Source organism: Loxodonta africana, chromosome 4, assembly GCF_030014295.1.
Source record: "Loxodonta africana isolate mLoxAfr1 chromosome 4, mLoxAfr1.hap2, whole genome shotgun sequence".
NCBI lineage: Eukaryota > Metazoa > Chordata > Mammalia > Proboscidea > Elephantidae > Loxodonta > Loxodonta africana.
The window spans coordinates 82,445,321-82,463,199 of NC_087345.1; the positions used below are offsets into that span (position 1 = coordinate 82,445,321).

General features: G+C 37.6%; 1 protein-coding gene across 1 annotated transcript; it reads left to right on the plus strand.

The window, feature by feature from the left end:
- Positions 1 to 10,591: 10,591 nt before the first annotated feature.
- Positions 10,592 to 14,088, plus strand: LOC100663483 (olfactory receptor 6C2-like). The gene is given in 2 exon segments (XM_023540595.2): positions 10,592 to 10,739; positions 13,028 to 14,088. Coding segments are annotated over 2 exon segments (1,119 nt in total). The 3' UTR covers positions 13,999 to 14,088.
- Positions 14,089 to 17,879: the final 3,791 nt, after the last annotated feature.

The following is a 17,879-nucleotide window of genomic DNA, read 5'->3' on the forward strand; positions in this document are numbered from 1 at the left end:
GAGATAGTTTTTAAGGCACAACAAGTAGGTGGCTCAAATTCCCATTTCTCCTACTCTTGCTATATTGTCTTCTGTCTTTCTACCTATTCCTCTAGAATCATGGATTGATTCCTATGACCATTTAACTAATAAATAGAAAATTCAGGCATTGTTTAAAGACGGTTTGGGATGATTCAAGTCAGACTTCAATCCATCAGACCTAAAGCTTTTCAACTTACACAAATAGGATAACATTTTAGTAGGCTGTCCATCTATTTAAATCCAGGGATATCTGATTATTTGATCAACATCAGAGGTCTCTGTGGGTCAAACCTTCCTGATTATCACCTTGGCTTTGCTGCCCATTATATTAACCAAATATACCTATCTCTCAGGTTTAACTATTACATGGCCCCTGTACTACATGACCCTTTTATCCCACTGAAATCAGGTAGCCCTTTTAATAGCATCATTTCCCATTTTTATCCTGGACTTCATAGAATAGCCAAAGAGCACTTCAAAAGGCCAGGGCCTCCTTTAACAAGTTGTTTTTCAAAGGCTGTTGAAGGGAATGTCCTCCGGACTCTCCTGGGACTATAGTTAGAGAGTAGGTAAGTAGGTTTTACATAATAAATCCACTCAGATATCCCAATCTCCCAAATCCATGGATGCTTTCCTCTACAGCATAACAAGGAAGTTCTGGAATCTCAATTTCATTCAGTGTAGGGCACATTTGGGTCCAAGTAGAGCCACTCCCTCACATTTGAGATAACTCGTTGAAATACAGATTCCCTGGGTATAGCATTCATATCAGTAAATTCAGCCCAATCCACTATTAATTTTCATCTTTCCTGATCGAAATAGTTTATAATCTATTCACACAGATATTTCTCAAGTTTCTGTTGATATAAATTATCAAAATCTTGGAAATTCTGTTGGAGTATTATGGTATCTCCTCCCAGGTTGCCCTGTGTACTCAGTGCTCTGGAATATGTTGGGACATGAGTCTGGTTATGGGGCTCTAAGCAATAAGATAAAGTGGGAATGAGTCTTACACAAATCCAGTATTCTCCTGCAAAAAAAAAAACTACCTCAAAAGGGGTCATTGCAGTTTTTTCAGGCAAAAGGAGATAAACTCTTGAGGCAGGATATAAATGCCTGCTTTTCTGGCAAAGGGAGATGGTCAGAATATGGAGCTTCAGAGGAATATACCAGTATGTGCCCTCCCAATTTTTAGGATCTCATTAATTCTCAATCAGTGTTATAACTTTAAGATAAGCACCCTGGAGGTTGTGAATTCAGTTTGCATTGAAATTAACTCATTCACAAAATTATACCTAGGTTGGTTTCTAAGAGTTTCAAACCTGCAGCCACAGGAGATAAGGGCTTCTTTCAAGGAGCTCATAGTTTTCTGATTCATTTCTCATACTTGGAGCTGAGAATTTAATATCCTGAGCCAATCATTTTTTCTTCTCCAAGTTCTCCAGCTCACTTAGAAACAAACAACCATGTCACAGTTCTCACATTCTTTATTTCCACTAAAATAATTCATGTCAGCAGCTACTTGGTAAAAGCAATTCTTAAGAGCAGCACACATTCAAGGTGTATCAAAATCTACTCCACCCTCTACCTTTTATGAGAGGAGCTGCAATGTATTGTGGCCATCTCTAAAGATTTAAATTTAATGTGTGCTTTTTTGTTTTGTTTTGTTTTTGTTTTAAGGGATATCCAAGCTAGATTGCAAGCTTGTGGATCTTATGTCATTTCCTTCTGCAGGCCTTCCTTGATATTCTTGCAACCAACACCCAATCCCAAACATCACTTCCAGGTAGCAAAGACTATTCCTTATCTCAAAAGGTGGGGAAGCAAGCCTTTGCTGCTGCCAAATACCTACCTGGATAACTCTAAAGATCATTTGGGTGTAAAAATCATCATAATTCCTATAATACCTTTAAATTGGACATGAATTTTTTTAAAAACTATATCAAAAAGAATTTTAAGAGGAGACAATATTTGAAGATAAATCATAAGTAACCAAAGAAATGAAATAGTTACAGAAATATTTAAAATAAGCACAGCAGCAAGTTAACACAATGATTTTCAAAAGTGAAGAGCTTTAGCAGATGTTTTAATATCAGGAAAAATGGGATAAAAAGAGAATGGTGCAAACTGAGATGGCATAACAAGGACTATACATGCCGTTATAGCTTTAACCACTAAAAATCCAAACCAAATATATAAAATCATAGTTTTCCAGATATTAGGCATCAAGAAATGAAGGACAGTGATCCCTGAGGAACAATTCTGCAGGGATCAGGAACCCATGTTGACCTCACCATTCTCAACAACTAGAGTTGAGATGGAAGTGGGAGTCTAGGGAAGGTAAAGGAGATGGGAGGTCACAGAAAAGGGTATTGAGAAGTCAGAGAAGTAGAGAGAGAGAGAGATCTGGTAATTTAGAGTGACCCTTATAAGTACTGATTAGCTTATGTATGGAAGAAAATTACATCTGGTTGAAGAGAGAACCACCCAAAAGAACAACATTCTGAGCTCACACTGGAATGGAAACAGTCCCTGTTCACACTCAAACATAATGGAAAAACCTCCTAATTTATGTGGTATTGGATAGAATATTCAGAAGGGTTTTACCTTGATATTGGGGTGGGGGGCAGATAACATTAGAAAAAGCACTGCTCTGGTCCAGTCTAACACAGATGAACACAAAACCTGAAAGGACCAAAAATTCCAAGTGACTTAAATAACAAAGCTAAAGAATCTTTACAGGAATACACCCAGACTTTGAAAAGGTAAAATACATAATGTGTTATATGTAGTAAAAAAATTACCAAACATGCAAGGAAGTAGAAAAGTACAACCTATAATGAGGCGATCAATCAATACAAACAGACCCCAAAATAACAGGTGATATAATTAAAAGAAAGAACATTAAAACAGTAATTATAACTGTAGTCCATATGTTGAAGAAGCTAAAAGAACTGTTAAGCAAGTTAAGTAAAAACATGGAAACTGTTAAAAACATCCAAACTAACCTTCTAGAAATGAAAATTAAACTGTCTGAGGAAAAAAAATAAAAGAAAGAAACACTGGATGAGTTTAACATCAGTAAGATGCTGCAGAAATAAAAATTAGTGAAATGGGAGAAATAGCAATAGAAACTCTCCAAAATGAAACACACAAGAAAAATTGAAAAAAGAAATAATGAACAGAATGTTATGGAACCATGAGACAAATTCAAGTGGCCCAATATATTGCATAATTGGGGTCCCCTAAAAGAAGAAAGACAGGAGGAACAGAAAAAATAATTGAAGAAATGAGTGAAAGTATTTTAAATTCAGTGGAAAAATACATCTACTGATCAGAAAAGCTCAACAAACCCTAAGCACACAAAAAAGGCATAGAATGATAAAGTTACTTAAAACCTATTATATAAAAAGAACAGCAGCATACTTCCTGACAGAAAAATGCAAGTCAGAAGACTACAGAGCAACATCTTTAAAGTATGGGTAGAGGGAGGAACAGCAGCTTAGAATTCTATATCCAGCAAAAAAAGTTTTCAAAATTCAAGGTGAAATAAAGACTTCGCAAAAATAGAAAAAGCTAAAATAACTCATCACCAGTAAATACACTCTACAAAAAATGTTAAATTAAAGAAAGTCCTTCAGACATAAATTGCAACCAGATAGTCATATGCACATACCAGAGGAATGAACATCAGAAAAGGTAACAACTTGAATAAATATAAGAGAATTATTTTCTTAATATTTAAATTATCTAAAATGATAATTGAGAGTTTAAATCCTACGTATACACACACACAAATACATAAAATATTCTGAGTTTTATAACATATACAGAAGTTAAGTGTATGAAAGTAATCGCACAAAGGCCAGGAGAGAAGAGAGAGAAGTCACATTTGCAAGTTTTCTGACTATATATAAAGTGGCTCATCATTAGCTGAAGGTAGACTGTGATAAGTTTAATATGTAGACTGTAAATCCAAAGAAACACAAATATAACATAACACCGGGTTATAGTTAATAAGCCAACAAAGGGAATAAATGGAATTAACCAAAAAGAAAGAAGAAAAAGGAAACCAAGAACAAATCGGAGTAATAGAAAACTAATAGTAAGACAGTAGATTCAAACCCAACCATATCAATAATCACTTCTAATGTAAGTGATCTCTACACCTCACATAAAAGGTAAAGATTATTAGATTGAGGAAAAAAAAAAAAAAAAACAGGTAAGTCTTTTCTACCCATGAGAAAGCAACTTTAAATAGAAACACAGAAACAGGTTAAAAGTAAAAGAATGAAAAATATATAATTATAATTATTTTTAAAAATTTGAATGGCCAAATTAACCTCAGACAAAACAGATTCAGAGCAATGAATATTAACAGGATAAAGATTTACAACACCAACTCGAATGATGAGATGGGCATTTAGGGGGCCGTGAGTTAATGCTAATGGGGGAGAAACAACTCAGAAAAGAAGGGCAAGAATTGTTGTACAACTTGAAGAATGTAATCGATGTCACTGAATCATACATGTAGAAACTGTCGATTTGGTGAGTTTTGATGTGTATATTCTCAACAGCAACAAGAATAAAAAAAATATATTTTTAAAGAGTGTCATTTCTTACTGAAAAAGAGGTTGATTCTTCAAGAGGGCATAAATAACCTAAATGCTTATGTGTATTAAAACAGAGCTTCAAAATATGTGAAGCGAAAACTGATAAAGCTGCAAAGAGAAAAAATCCAAAACTGTAGGCAAAAATTTCAACAATCCTGTCTCAATAATTGATTGAATCAAAAACAAACAAACACACCCATTGGTGTTGAGTCGGTTCCAACTCACAGTGACTCTATAGGGCGTAGTAGAACTGCCCCATAGGGTTTCCAAGGCTATAATCTTTATGGAAGCAGACTGTCACATCTTTCTCCAGTGAAGTAGCTTGTGGGTTCCAAGTGCCAACCTTTTGATTAGAACCGAGCACTTAACCACTGTGCCACCAGGACTTCTTTTTGATTAAACCAGTGCCCAGAAATTCACTAAGTATACAAAAGACTTGAACAACACTACCTACATATATGATCAAAATGACATTTATTTCAACAACATATAAAGAATTTTTCTAAAGTTTTCAATGACTGTTTACTAAGATAGATAATATTCAAGGCTATAAAAGAAGCCTCGATAAATTTAAAAGAATTCAAATTACACAAAGTATGTCATCTGACCAAATGAAATTAAGTTTGAAATCAGTAACGTAAAGATTTCTGGAAAACACCAAAAACCAGAAGATAAATATCAAAATTTGTGGAGTCCAGCTAAAGCAGTATTTATAGGTTAATGTATGCCTCTATAACAATAATAGTGATCAAAATAATTATGAGATAGATGGCTGTATGAATGGCCTTGAGTATGCTCAAAGAAAAGGGTAAACTGAAAGCACAGATTTTAAAGCCTTGGTGGATATCAGTAATCATTTCCAGCAGCTGTAAAGAAATCCTTTAAAGGATTGCAGTTTCAGCACGACTTAAACGTGTAACCCAGACAGGTCTTTTATGCAACGGTAGGGGAACTGCTTGGGAAAGAATAGGACTCAGAGGTAAAGGAAACATCTGGATACACACAAATGAAGCTGAAAACTTCAGCAGTACATGCCTATGAGGTGGAGGTCAGACACACCTCCTCGCTTCATCGTCTTTACCAATTCTGACACCAACCATCCCTCACACAGCACACTCTACTTCTCTGCTGGGTTCAGTAATTCATTGCAATGACCACAGAACTCACAGACCATATTCACGATTATGGGGTTTATTAGGGAAGTAACCGGTTACAATTCAGGTTCAGAAATGCTCAGGATACAATTCTTCAATCAGGACAGCCTCCTCCCAGTTGTGCTCGCAGGCACTCCTTTCTCTGGTGCTCAGCGTCTGCTCAAAGGCATTTGGCTTTCTCTCTCTGTGGACCCGGAAGCCCTGCTGCCAGTTCTCTCCTACAACCTTTTCTCACCATCTTCAGAGTTACAGCTTGGTCTCTCTGGGTCTCCTGCCTCCAGGAGCTTCTCAGAACAGGGATCCTGGATCCAAAGGATAAGCTGGCTCTTCTTCCTTGGTGGTGGTAGGATCATCCACCTCTGGGATTATTCATTTCGATCTCAAAAGGATGGCGAAACTAACCAATCCCTTTGGTGAGGTACAATTACCCTATCTCTCAGTCCCATCCAATCACTTGCGTGGGAGTTACAAGACCGTGGTGAGAAAGGTCACACAAAAGCAATCTATCACACTACAGACATTCTAGAAAAGCCAAAACTATAGTGAAAAGATCAGTGATTGTCAGGGATTCAGGAAGAGGGACAAACAGATACAACACAGGTGATTTTTAGGGTGATGAAACAATTCTTTTTGACACTGTAATGGTGGACAAATGACATAATACATTTGTGAAAAACCACAGGACTGTACAATGCAAAGAGTGAACCTTAACATAAGCTATGGATTTTAGTTAATAATAAACTATTAACAGTGATCATGACTGAAAGCAGAGAATACCAGAAGGATGTTTACCTCTGTTTTATTGACTATGGAAAGACATTGAACTGCATGGATCATAACAAACCATGGATAACACTGCGAAGAATGGGAATCCCAAAACACTTAATCGTGCTCATAAGGAACCTTTACATAGATCAAGAGGCAGTTGTTTGGACAGAACAAGGGGATACTGATTGGTTTAAAGTCAGGAAAGGTGTGCGTCAGGGTTGTATTCTTTTACCATACCTATTTTTTTTTTTTTAATCTGTATGCTGAACAACTAATCCGAGAAGCTGGAGTATATGAAGAAGAATGGGGCATCAGGATTGGAGGAAGACTTATTAACAACCTACGTTATGCAGATGACACAACCTTGCTAGCTGAAAGTGAAGAGGACTTGAAGCACTTACTAATGAAGATCAAAGACCACAGCCTTCAGTATGGATTACACCTCAACATAAAGAAAACAAAAATCCTCACAACCGGACCAATGAGCAACATCATGATAAATGGAGAAAAGATTGAAGTTGTCAAGGATTTCATTTTACTTGGGTCCACAATCAATAGCCATGGAAGCAGCAGTCGAGAAACCAAAAGACGCATTGCACTGGGCAAATCTGCTGCAAAGGACCTCTTCAAAGTGTTGAAGAGCAAAGATGTCACCCTGAAAACTAAGGTGTGCCTGACCCAAGCCATGGTATTTTCAGTTGTATCCTATGCATGTGAAAGCTGGACAATCGATAAGGAAGACCGAAGAAGAGTTGACGCCTTTGAATTGTGGTGTTGGCAAAGAATATTGAATATACTGTGGACTGCCAAAAGAACGAACAAATCTGTCTTGGAAGAAGTGCAGCCAGAATGCTCCTTAGAGGCAAGGATGGCGAGACTGCATCTTACATACTTTGGACATGTTGTTAGGAGGGATCAGTCCCTGGAGAAGGACATTATGCTTGGCAGAGTACAGGGTCAGCGGAAAAGAGGAAGACCCTCAACCAGATGGATTGACACAGTGGCTTCAACAATGAGCTCAAGCATAGCAAAGATTGTGAGGATGTCACAGGACCGGGCAGTGTTTCGTTCTGTTATGCATAGGGTTGCTATGAGTCGGAACCAACTCGATGGCACCTAACAACAATGTTCCTCAGAGTAGCCGGATGATGCAAACAGTTAAACACAGGGCTACTAACCAAAAAGTTGGCTGTTCGAATCTGCCCAGAGGCTCCTTGGAAGAAAGGCCTGATGATTTTGCTTCCGAATGGTCACAGCCACGAAAACCCTATGAAGCAAAGTTTTACTCTTTACATGTGGGTTCACCATAACTTCAAAATGACTTAACAACAACCGATTAGCCTGTTATTGTTTCATCAGTTGTAACGAATGTACCAACAAATAGGAGATGTTAATAATAGAAGAAACTGTGAGTAGGGGGTAGAAAGGACACAGGACTCTTTGTGCTTTCTTCACAATTTTTCTGAAAACTTAAAACTGCTGTGAAAAATAAAATACATTTTAAAGAAAAAGAAAGTTAAGACACCTGGTTCAGTGAGGGCAGCAGGAACAGCCCTGTGGGATCCAGCGTCATCATTTAAGAGCAGGATCAACATGAGTAGCAGGAGGGGGAGTGTTCACAGAAAGGACAGCAGAGAGTGTCAAAGAAAATATTTGATTTAAGCTTACTGGGAAGTAATAACCCTTACAAAAACATGAAACATGTCCTGGGATCAGGCAACATTTTCTCCAGTACTTGGAATGCAAAACTCTCTATTGCTTCAAATACCAAAAGTAGTTTCACAGCCCACTTGAAAAAGGGATAACTGGGAGGGGAAAGGATGAAAACTTGGGCCAGGTTGCACTAGATGAACATCAAGTCTTGAATGTAAATACCGGTAGTGCTCTTCAATACTGGGAAAAGGAGCCCGTGTGCTGAGGAGGATGATGCAGGATCTTCGTATTCAGATCAACTTTTGTTCAAAACCTAGAACACCACCATGTAACATCTGACTGGTCACTTCTCTCCACCTCAGTTTCCTCTTCAGTAAAATTAAGGTAATTTTTTTTTACTTCTATGAGATTTATATCAGAGGTAGATAATAAATATTAAGTGCCAAGCAAAACTTCCAATCCTAGGAGAAATTCAATAATTCAACAAAAAAGACTAAATGGAATTCACATGACATCAAACCCTCAGCATCTCTGAGGACGCTGTTCCCACTGCTACCTGTGTTTGCATTGTCGATTCCATTGCCAATTCATTAGTAACTTTTGAAACTAGGTCACTGAGGACTATTTTGTTGTTCATTCAGATGTTCCCTGTGCAAGGGTCACAAGCTAGACATAAAAAAGAAATGCTGCTATTATAGAATTTGCAGGTCATACTGCCTCCCTGCCAAGAAGATCAGATGCACCCCTCTGCCAAAGTCAGGGAGAGGAGTTCCTTTTTCTCTGTATTGTTCTTTTCTTCTCTTCCTAAGAGAATCCTGGGAAATCTAGGATCACGTGCTACTTTAGACTTGGCGAGGGAAGAGGAGGCTGACACTGGACTCAATATGTTAGGAGCAATGAAAATCTAGGTGAAAACTGTCTGTTGTAAAACTCGCTTGTAAGAAGGCGTGTGTGTGTGTGTGTGTGTGTGTGTGTGTGTGTGTACCAGCTTGGGGAGAGGGTGAAGCAGGGGGTGGAGATAGACGGAGAAAGAGCACATACTAACCTCTTCACCAGCATGCTGCCCTTCAAGTTGTGGTTTCATCAAGGACCTCTGATGAAGCACCATCAGAAAAGTAAGTATGCAATTGTCATGACACATTTTTTCATGTTCTTTAAACATAGACAGAGGCTGAGTACAGATCAGTTTAAAATTTGGAATTCAGTTAATTCTAACCAATACCGCAGAAAGGGAGTCAACAGTTATTTCTGATAAGCTGTTATTCTGAATGAACTTGAAATTCAAATTTTCCTGTCATAATCATTTTGTCCTTTGAAAGGACCAACCATAATATCAGCTGAGGAGACTAATATTACTTAAGGGACAAAATAGGAAAGGCAGTGGAAAAGATTCATCTTCCAAATAATATCCTTTAAAAAACCAAAAACAAACCCATCGCTATCACGTCTATTCTGACTTATAGAGACCCTGTAGGACAGAGTAGAATGGCTGATGGATTCGAACTGCTGACTTTTTGGTTAGCAGCCAAACACTTAACCACTGCACCACTGGGGCACCTAATATCCTCTAGTGTCATAGAAATATAGCATCAGGATTAGAAGTTATCTTACAGGTTACCTGGCCTTATTATCTGTCTGTTATCTGAATCATTTTGCCACTTTTTAGTAGGTAAAGGAGTTGGGAACATTCAGATACTACTGAAACCTGAACTACCTCAGTCCATGGGAATCCTCTATACCAAATGCAGACTGAATGACGTTTGGCTCAAACATAAGCAAGGTCAGAGCTCCTGAAATACATAAAAGAATTTACTAAATAAGAGGTCTGTGAAGAAGGAAACCTGAACCTCAATCATTCTGGTAGTCCCGAAAGTGGCAGCGACAGCTGGTAGCCTTGCATAGGTTAAGTCATCAAGGACTGCTTGTTTACGTTAATTGAAAACACTACTTATGGGAGAAAGGTAGTAAAAATTATTTCATAAAATTGTTAAAGTGGATTCAAACTAAAAAATAAATACACAAATAATTCTCAGGCTCCCTGAAAAACTTTTCCAATGTAAGAGAGAGCAGTAAGCTTGCCGGTAGAAAAAAGCCCAAAGGAAGCAGTCTTATATCCAGAGGTTCTGATATCACAGACTTAACTACATTATTAGCAGTAGTGTTGATTTAATAAATTTCAGGGATTAAAACACAATTCCCATGAAGATTACCAGGTTACTCTTAGGCATTTAACACTTTAATTTAGCAACCATTCAAATACTAAAGTGAACGAGTTCACAGATGTTTTCTATCATGATAAAAGAATAAGAGTTTTGATAAGAGGAAGCAGATAATAATATTTAAGCCCAGGAACTTCCTAGGAGAGGGAAGGCTGGAGTGAGAATGCTAATGGCCACTACAAAGACAGCAGGTGCTCTAGAATTAAAAGGAGGCAGGCAGATGGGCGGGCGGGCGGGCAGGCAGAATTTACTGTGCAGAAATAAGCCTGACAGATCGCTCAGTTTGGCCTGTCACAGTCTTATTCTGGCAAGTACTCCCTAAGATACCACCTCTCCAGTGAACCATTTCATGAGCTGAGGTGGGTTTCCAGGTCTATAACCATGTCTATGAACCCTGAGCAATCCACCTTGCTAACTCAGTTTATGGTAACAGCTGACACTGCCAACTTTACTAGGCAAAAAAGAGCCAAGAGAAACTGAGTGAAGATAGTAAAATATGAATAGTTACCAGTATAACTAAAAGTGATTGTCAAGGAAAAAGCATGGAGTACTTATTGCCCTAATCCAAAGTTGCATTTTCACTGTTTTCTCATCTTACGATGTCACTGAGCACGCACTAAAATGAAGTATTGTCTCTCACTAGAAGCCTGAGAAAGCTCCTTAAGCAAACAACTTGTTCATGCTTGGATCTCCAGCCTCTGATATTATGCTCTGCAAATCATACGTGCTCATTAGATACTTCTCTGAATGAATGAATATTGATCATTCACTCGAGCAATAGAAGTAAGGTAACCTAATCCACTTTTTTATTCTTAATAGGGAACACACACATTGGTAGAATTGCGTGGTAGAAACCTGGTATGCCTAAAATTGCTCATTTGGCAATCAATTCCCACTAACAAACCACAAGGAGACATTATAATCCAATATGTTAAGTTGTTTTTAACTAATGGCATCCCCAGTGAGAATGCATTTACCAGATTACAGGACAGTTACTTGGGAGCAGCTGTTCACAATGTGAATCTCACTGAAGGCAAGTTTTGCCACCAAGGAGAGGATATCTTCCTAAGCCCTCCTCTCCCCCACCTAATGGGATTCCTGAGAAAATGTAAAAAGTAGAATGCAGGGAGGCATGAAACTGGTAGGAAACAGTGACAGTGGTAAATGCTAAGGAAAAAGTGGATTTTTCAAAATTTGTTTATAAAACTCAGCTCATAAGACAGAGTGTGTTGCTGGATGTTGCATGAGCAAGTTACGTATATCAAGAACTCAGAGAACATGAACAGCAGAGCTAAAAGGCTGACTGGTAAACTAATGAGGAGAGGTGACTTGAGAAGAGAAGCAGCAGCAAGTGTTGAAAAGGGAAGCCACTAAGATATGCCCAAGACAGATTCCGAAGGCTGAGCGCTGCTGAACAGACCACCCGAGTCAGTCAGTCTGGCAGAGACGACAAGTACCACAGACCGTTCTTCTGGGCTCTGGCCGTGGCCCAAAATGCCGTAACAGCACTAATCGGGTTTATTCTCAGGTCCTCGTAAAATTTTCCAGGTACACCTTCAAGAAACCATCGGTCCAAGCAAATGCCATCACTGGCTTAGAAATGTTGTCATTTGTTTAAATACAAGAAAGGCAAAACAAAGGTACATCTTTGTGTTTTAAACTTTTTCCCTCCTTACTTAGAGATAATCTGAAATGCAAAGAGCTGAACTAACCCTTTTAAATGAATGTACTTTTTTTACTGGCTTTGGAATTAATCATAACAAGATAAAATGAAAAATATAAAATATTATTTAACAGATCTTGCTTGGTTTTGAAAATGGAGCCATATAGTGGAGAAAAGCAAAGAGGAGAATGGGAGGGAAAAAAAAAGCTTCAAAAATGTGACTATTTTCTCAGGATAAGGACAAATAAAAACTGCCCCACAAGGCAACATGGTTGAAAAACTGCATTCAAGACATATCATTCATGTTTTTTTTTTTGACATCTTTATAAATATGGTTTCTGATCAAAGAAGTGTAAGCATAAGCTACATATTTAAATATTTCCCATAGAAACCTCTTACACCTACTCCTCACTTATCGACTATCTCATTCATGACAATAGTAATAATCTACTGTCTGACTATTTTGTGCATTAATGATGTACATATGGCAGGAACCAAAATAGAAGTATGAGGAGAGAGTGACACTGGCTGTGATAGTTAATTTACGTGTCAACTTGGCTGTGCCATGATGCTCAGTGGTATGGCAGTTATATAATGATGTTACTGGGCAGTTATATAATTATGTGATTTGGCAGTTATGTAATGGTAAAATTTGGTAGTTATATAATGATGTAATTGGGCAGTTATGTAATGATGTGGTCACCCTCCATTTTGTGGTCCTCCATCATTTTTGCATACCACCGATTTTCACATAAAGGCTTGATCTTTGAAACATAACAATGTTGATAAGTGAAGAGTAAGTATAGTCAGAGACCAAAGGAACTGCTACATTAACAAATTAATTATCAAGTGAAATAAGAAAATGTATGTGAGCTGGCTTTTTTGTATGTTTCATTCAGATTCCATGCTAGCTTCTTACAGCATTTCTCTCTTCAGGTCCGATTGCCCTTGACTTGGCAAAAGTCAGTGATGAGAAATCATCGCCAATAACAACATTCATGTTTCTGGGATTGACAGATGACCCAAAGCTACAAGTTCTGCTTTTTATATTTTTGTTCCTCACCTACATGTTGAGTGTTACTGGGAACCTAATAATCATTGCCCTCACGCTTTCGGATTCCCATCTTAAAACTCCCATGTATTTTTTCCTGCGAAATTTCTCTTTCTTAGAAGTCTCATTCACCTCTGTCTGTATTCCCAGATTCCTGTATGCTATGACAACTGGAGATAATACTGTTACCTATAATGCTTGTGCCACCCAAATGTTGTTTGTTGTCCTCTTTGGAGTAACAGAATTTTTTCTTCTGGCAGCCATGTCCTATGATCACTATGTGGCCATCTGCAAACCCCTGCATTACACGACCATCATGAACAATACAGTCTGCACTACACTCATTCTCAGCTGTTGGGTTGCTGGCCTATTGATCATCCTCCCACCACTTGGCATAGGGCTCCAGCTGGAATTCTGTGACTCAAGTGTAATTGATCATTTTGCTTGTGATACATCTCCTATTCTCCAGATAACCTGCTGAGACACAGTATTTATGGACAGAATTGTTTTGAGTTTTGGTGTGCTGACGCTTATTATTACCCTAGTGTGTGTAGTCCTCTCCTACACGTACATCATTAAGACCATCCTAAAATTCCCTTCTGCTCAACTAAGGAAAAAGGCCTTTTCCACCTGTTCTTCCCATATAATTGTCATTTCCATCACCTATGGCAGCTGCATGTTCATCTGTATCAAACCTTCAGCAAAGGAAGGAGTGGCCATTAGTAAGGTGGTGTCGGTGCTCACTACTTCAGTTGCTCCTTTGCTTAACCCGTTCATTTATACACTTAGAAACAAACAAGTGAAACAAGCTTTCAAAGACATCATAAAAAGGATTACATTTCTCACAAAGAAGTAAAAGACTATTTTGAGGCTAAGTAAATCTGAATGACCCATGAGTGTCTTTCATGAATTTGTCAAACATAAGGTTTCTATCTGTTCTGTAGATTCATCAAGCTAACTTTTCTCCTGAACATTTTCCTTTTATAATCATAAAGCCAAAAATCAAGCTACTTAGTTCTCCTTCTCTAAAACTTATTTTATTCAGAATGGTTTCTTTAACTAATGCATGCTTCTGAGACTAGATTCCCAAAATGCCCAGTATCATAAAAAGGAAATGTAAATAAATAAAAAGTTTTATCTCTGGCTATATGACCTACTCATGATGTGGATTCTAAAAGCCCAGAGACTATTTCTCTCTTGGGAATACATCAATATCTACACCCCAGTTGTTCAAGTGTAATTAAAGATTCTTTACTGAAGCTTAAAAAGTGATCTAAAACAAAATTGTGCACTCCAGAGATCTCCTTCTCATTTTAAAATGTCCATTTTGCAGGACTGAATAGAAGTAGTTAATGGTAAATCACAAAGACAGTGAATAAAACCAAAACCAGCTGATTGATTCTGACTCATGGCGACCCGATGTGCATCAGAGTAGAACTGCGCTCCCTAGGGTTTTCACTGGCTGCTTTTTCAGAAGTAGAATGCCAGGTCTTTCTTCTGAGGTGTCTCTGGATGGACTTAAACCTCTAATTTTTGGTTAGTAGCCAAGCATGTTAACCATTTGCACCACCTAGAGACTCCAAAGACAGTAAAGATAGTTATATTCCTTTTTTAACCAAATTTATTCACAACAATGTTTTTACTGGCTTTTGTGGAATTACTTGCACCTGGCTCATCCTGATATACGATATGACTAGAAGAGATAAAGAACAAGTTTTACAAAGGCCAAATGTCTTCTACTGACATTGGTATTATTTAAACCTATGCTCACAGAGACAACGCCCTGAATTTAGACAAAGGATAAGCAGACTTTGGTTGGTTAAGTTCTTTGACTATCCAGATTTCCATTATCCTTTGAGTTAAGAATGTTAGAGGTAGGAAGGATTAATCAAAACAATCAAAAATTTCATAATTTGGTAAGGACATTCTGAGGGCATTTGGTTGGTTAGTATAGGCTACTAAAGATAAAAGCCAGGTATGGTGTGAAAAAATGGATGGGCCTAGAGAAAAGGGAGAGGAATGCAAAACAGGCAGCCATCATACAAGTAACTTGGACCTAGCAATTTCAATTCTTTCTACTAAACGGTAAAGCAGTCTTTTTATTATTTTCATGTTGTATAAGTTTGAAAGTATGGTTTTATACTTTCATAGTACATATATAATTATTATTATGTTTATTAAACATCATCAAGTGGGTCAAATATACTTTCTATTTTGATAATATTCCCAATCGTTCATACAAGGTCATGGCCATAGGATTAGTACAAGCTTCTTTTATGCTTCAAAAATAGTCAAAGAGGGCTCTATTCTCCTGGGCCTTTCTTGTTTCCTCACTTAAAAATCTCTAAAACACCAACAAAACTCCACTAAATGTTCTCCACCTCCTCTTCTGGTGGTTCATCTAAGCATGCATCTATCTATTTTGTGTATTTACTTAGTAGTTGGGTTGATCATCACTTTACCTCAGTTGTGAGCTCTTAGCAAGAAGAGTCTCTGCCTGTGAATCTTATTGCTTGCTTTGAATGATGCTAAAAAAAAAAAAAAGTTAAGTATATTGTGAAGATTGAAAGAAAAAAATCCAGCCAGCCCTATTTACCATGCGAGGGCCAAGTGCAGCTAGGCGGTACCAGGTTCCTGAAAGATAATCATCTAACTTCTGTTCTGAATAATGAAGCACTCTTCTCTGTGGGCTGTGCATAGTCACCTCCTTCCAAAGAGTACAATATGGAAAGGAGCGAATGGTAACTTTACAGTGGAGAAATCTGACAAACACTACCTCATCCAGGTGATCAAGGTCAATGTAAATTCTCATAAATTATGTTGCTGCTATGTATCTTTGATACAATGTGATGAAAATGTCACTTTACCTCTGTGTATTTCCTCCATTACCACAGTCTTATCATGAGAAAAACATCAGACAAATTCCATTAGTGGAACATCTTACAAAATACCTAGCCAGTACTCCTCAAAACTGTCAAGGTCTTCAAAAATAAGGAAAATCTGAGAAATCATCACAGCCAAGAGGAGTCTAAGGAAACATAACAACTAAATGTAATGTGGTATCCTCGGATGGGACCTTGGAATAGAAAAAGGACACTAAGCAAATCTGAATAAGCTGTGGACTTTATTTAATAATAATGTATACTTATACATACTGGTTCATTAATTGTAACGAATGCGTCATACAAATGTAAGATGTCAAAAACTGAGTGTGGAGAATATTGGAACACTCTGTACTATCTTCTCAATTTTTCTGCAAATCTAAAACTGTTCTAAGAAAATACAATCTACTAAAAAATAAATAAATGTAATCAAGTTAAAGGACAACAATTTCCTCCATGCTGAGAAAAATCTATGGCTACTTTAAAAGTGGATTGAAAATAAAACTTGCAGGTCTCTTTTGCAGTTCACTCAATGCAATGATGCCATTCAAGCTCATTGTTCCACCTCTCTTGCTCTTCTCCTCAGCCTGCTAATGACCTCTGTTTGATGCCCCCATTGTAACTTCCTCACCAGTCTCTCTGGACAACTTCTCTCAAACATCTGTTTAACTTTTGTTCTTCAAGATGGCAACAAAGAGCCTTCATTTAGTCCCTTCAGAATCAGGACCCCCAGGGACCGTATTGTTTCTCAGCACAATTGATCCCAAAGTGGCTGCCCTTAAGAGAGACAAAATTTTTGTACTTTGGCTATTAAAAAACTTGCTAAAAGCTAATGTGTCTGTTGCTGAAGTAATCATTTCTCCTTGGATTTAAAGAGCCCTAGAAATGGTCTGGTCTCAAAATTTATAAAATTTTGTTCATAATTTTATAAATATTTATTAAATCTACATCCAGTATTCTGATAGGTAGTTTAGAAAACGCAAAGAAATACATCCACCCAAGGGCACTAATTTAAGATGTAAGATATACAGCCATGAAAAGTTAACAACAGAAGAAATTTCACAAAGCAACCTAGATTGACGTGCTACACAGTGGCACAGATTGAAAGCATATGACATGAGTGCTTTCAATACAGAAAAGAGATCCCTGTGGTCAAGTGACATAGTAACAGCATTTATATTATTTACTATGTGCCAGGCACTATTCTAAGTAACATGTAGGGTAATAAAAGAATCAGTTAAAAATCCTATTAATTGTATACTATTATTATTATCACCATTATCAATTGATAGTAACATGCAGTTATTATTACCATATTGCAAATAAAGGAACCTAGGCACAGAGCCTAGGACACACAACTAGGTGGAAAAACTGAGATATGAACCCAAATAATCTGAATCCAGAGTCCGTGCACATAACTAAAACACAATACTCCTTTCTGTTCTGGCAGGCCCTGTGAGAAGACAAAAGCTTCTGTACACTCAGGAGATTTAGAAAGGTGAAAAAGTAAACAGAGAGCATTTCCTGCAAGAGGACTGGATAAAACACATGTATGAAGCTTTGCTTCAAAACTCTTTGGATAAATATTTTTACCTGGGCAAATTGTTTATCTAAGGCAGATTTAGAAATAATGACATTTAACCCAAACCCAGTGCCGTCGAGTCAATTCCGACTTATAGCAACCCTATAGGACAGAGTAGAACTGCCCCATAGAGTTTCCAAGAAGTGCCTGGAGATCTGAACTGCCGATCCTTTGTTTAGCAGCCAGAGTACTTAACCACTACGTCACCAGTATTGACTGATTAATAAGTGAGATGAGAGAAAAGCGAAGTCTAAGTGACTTGCAGACTTTGAG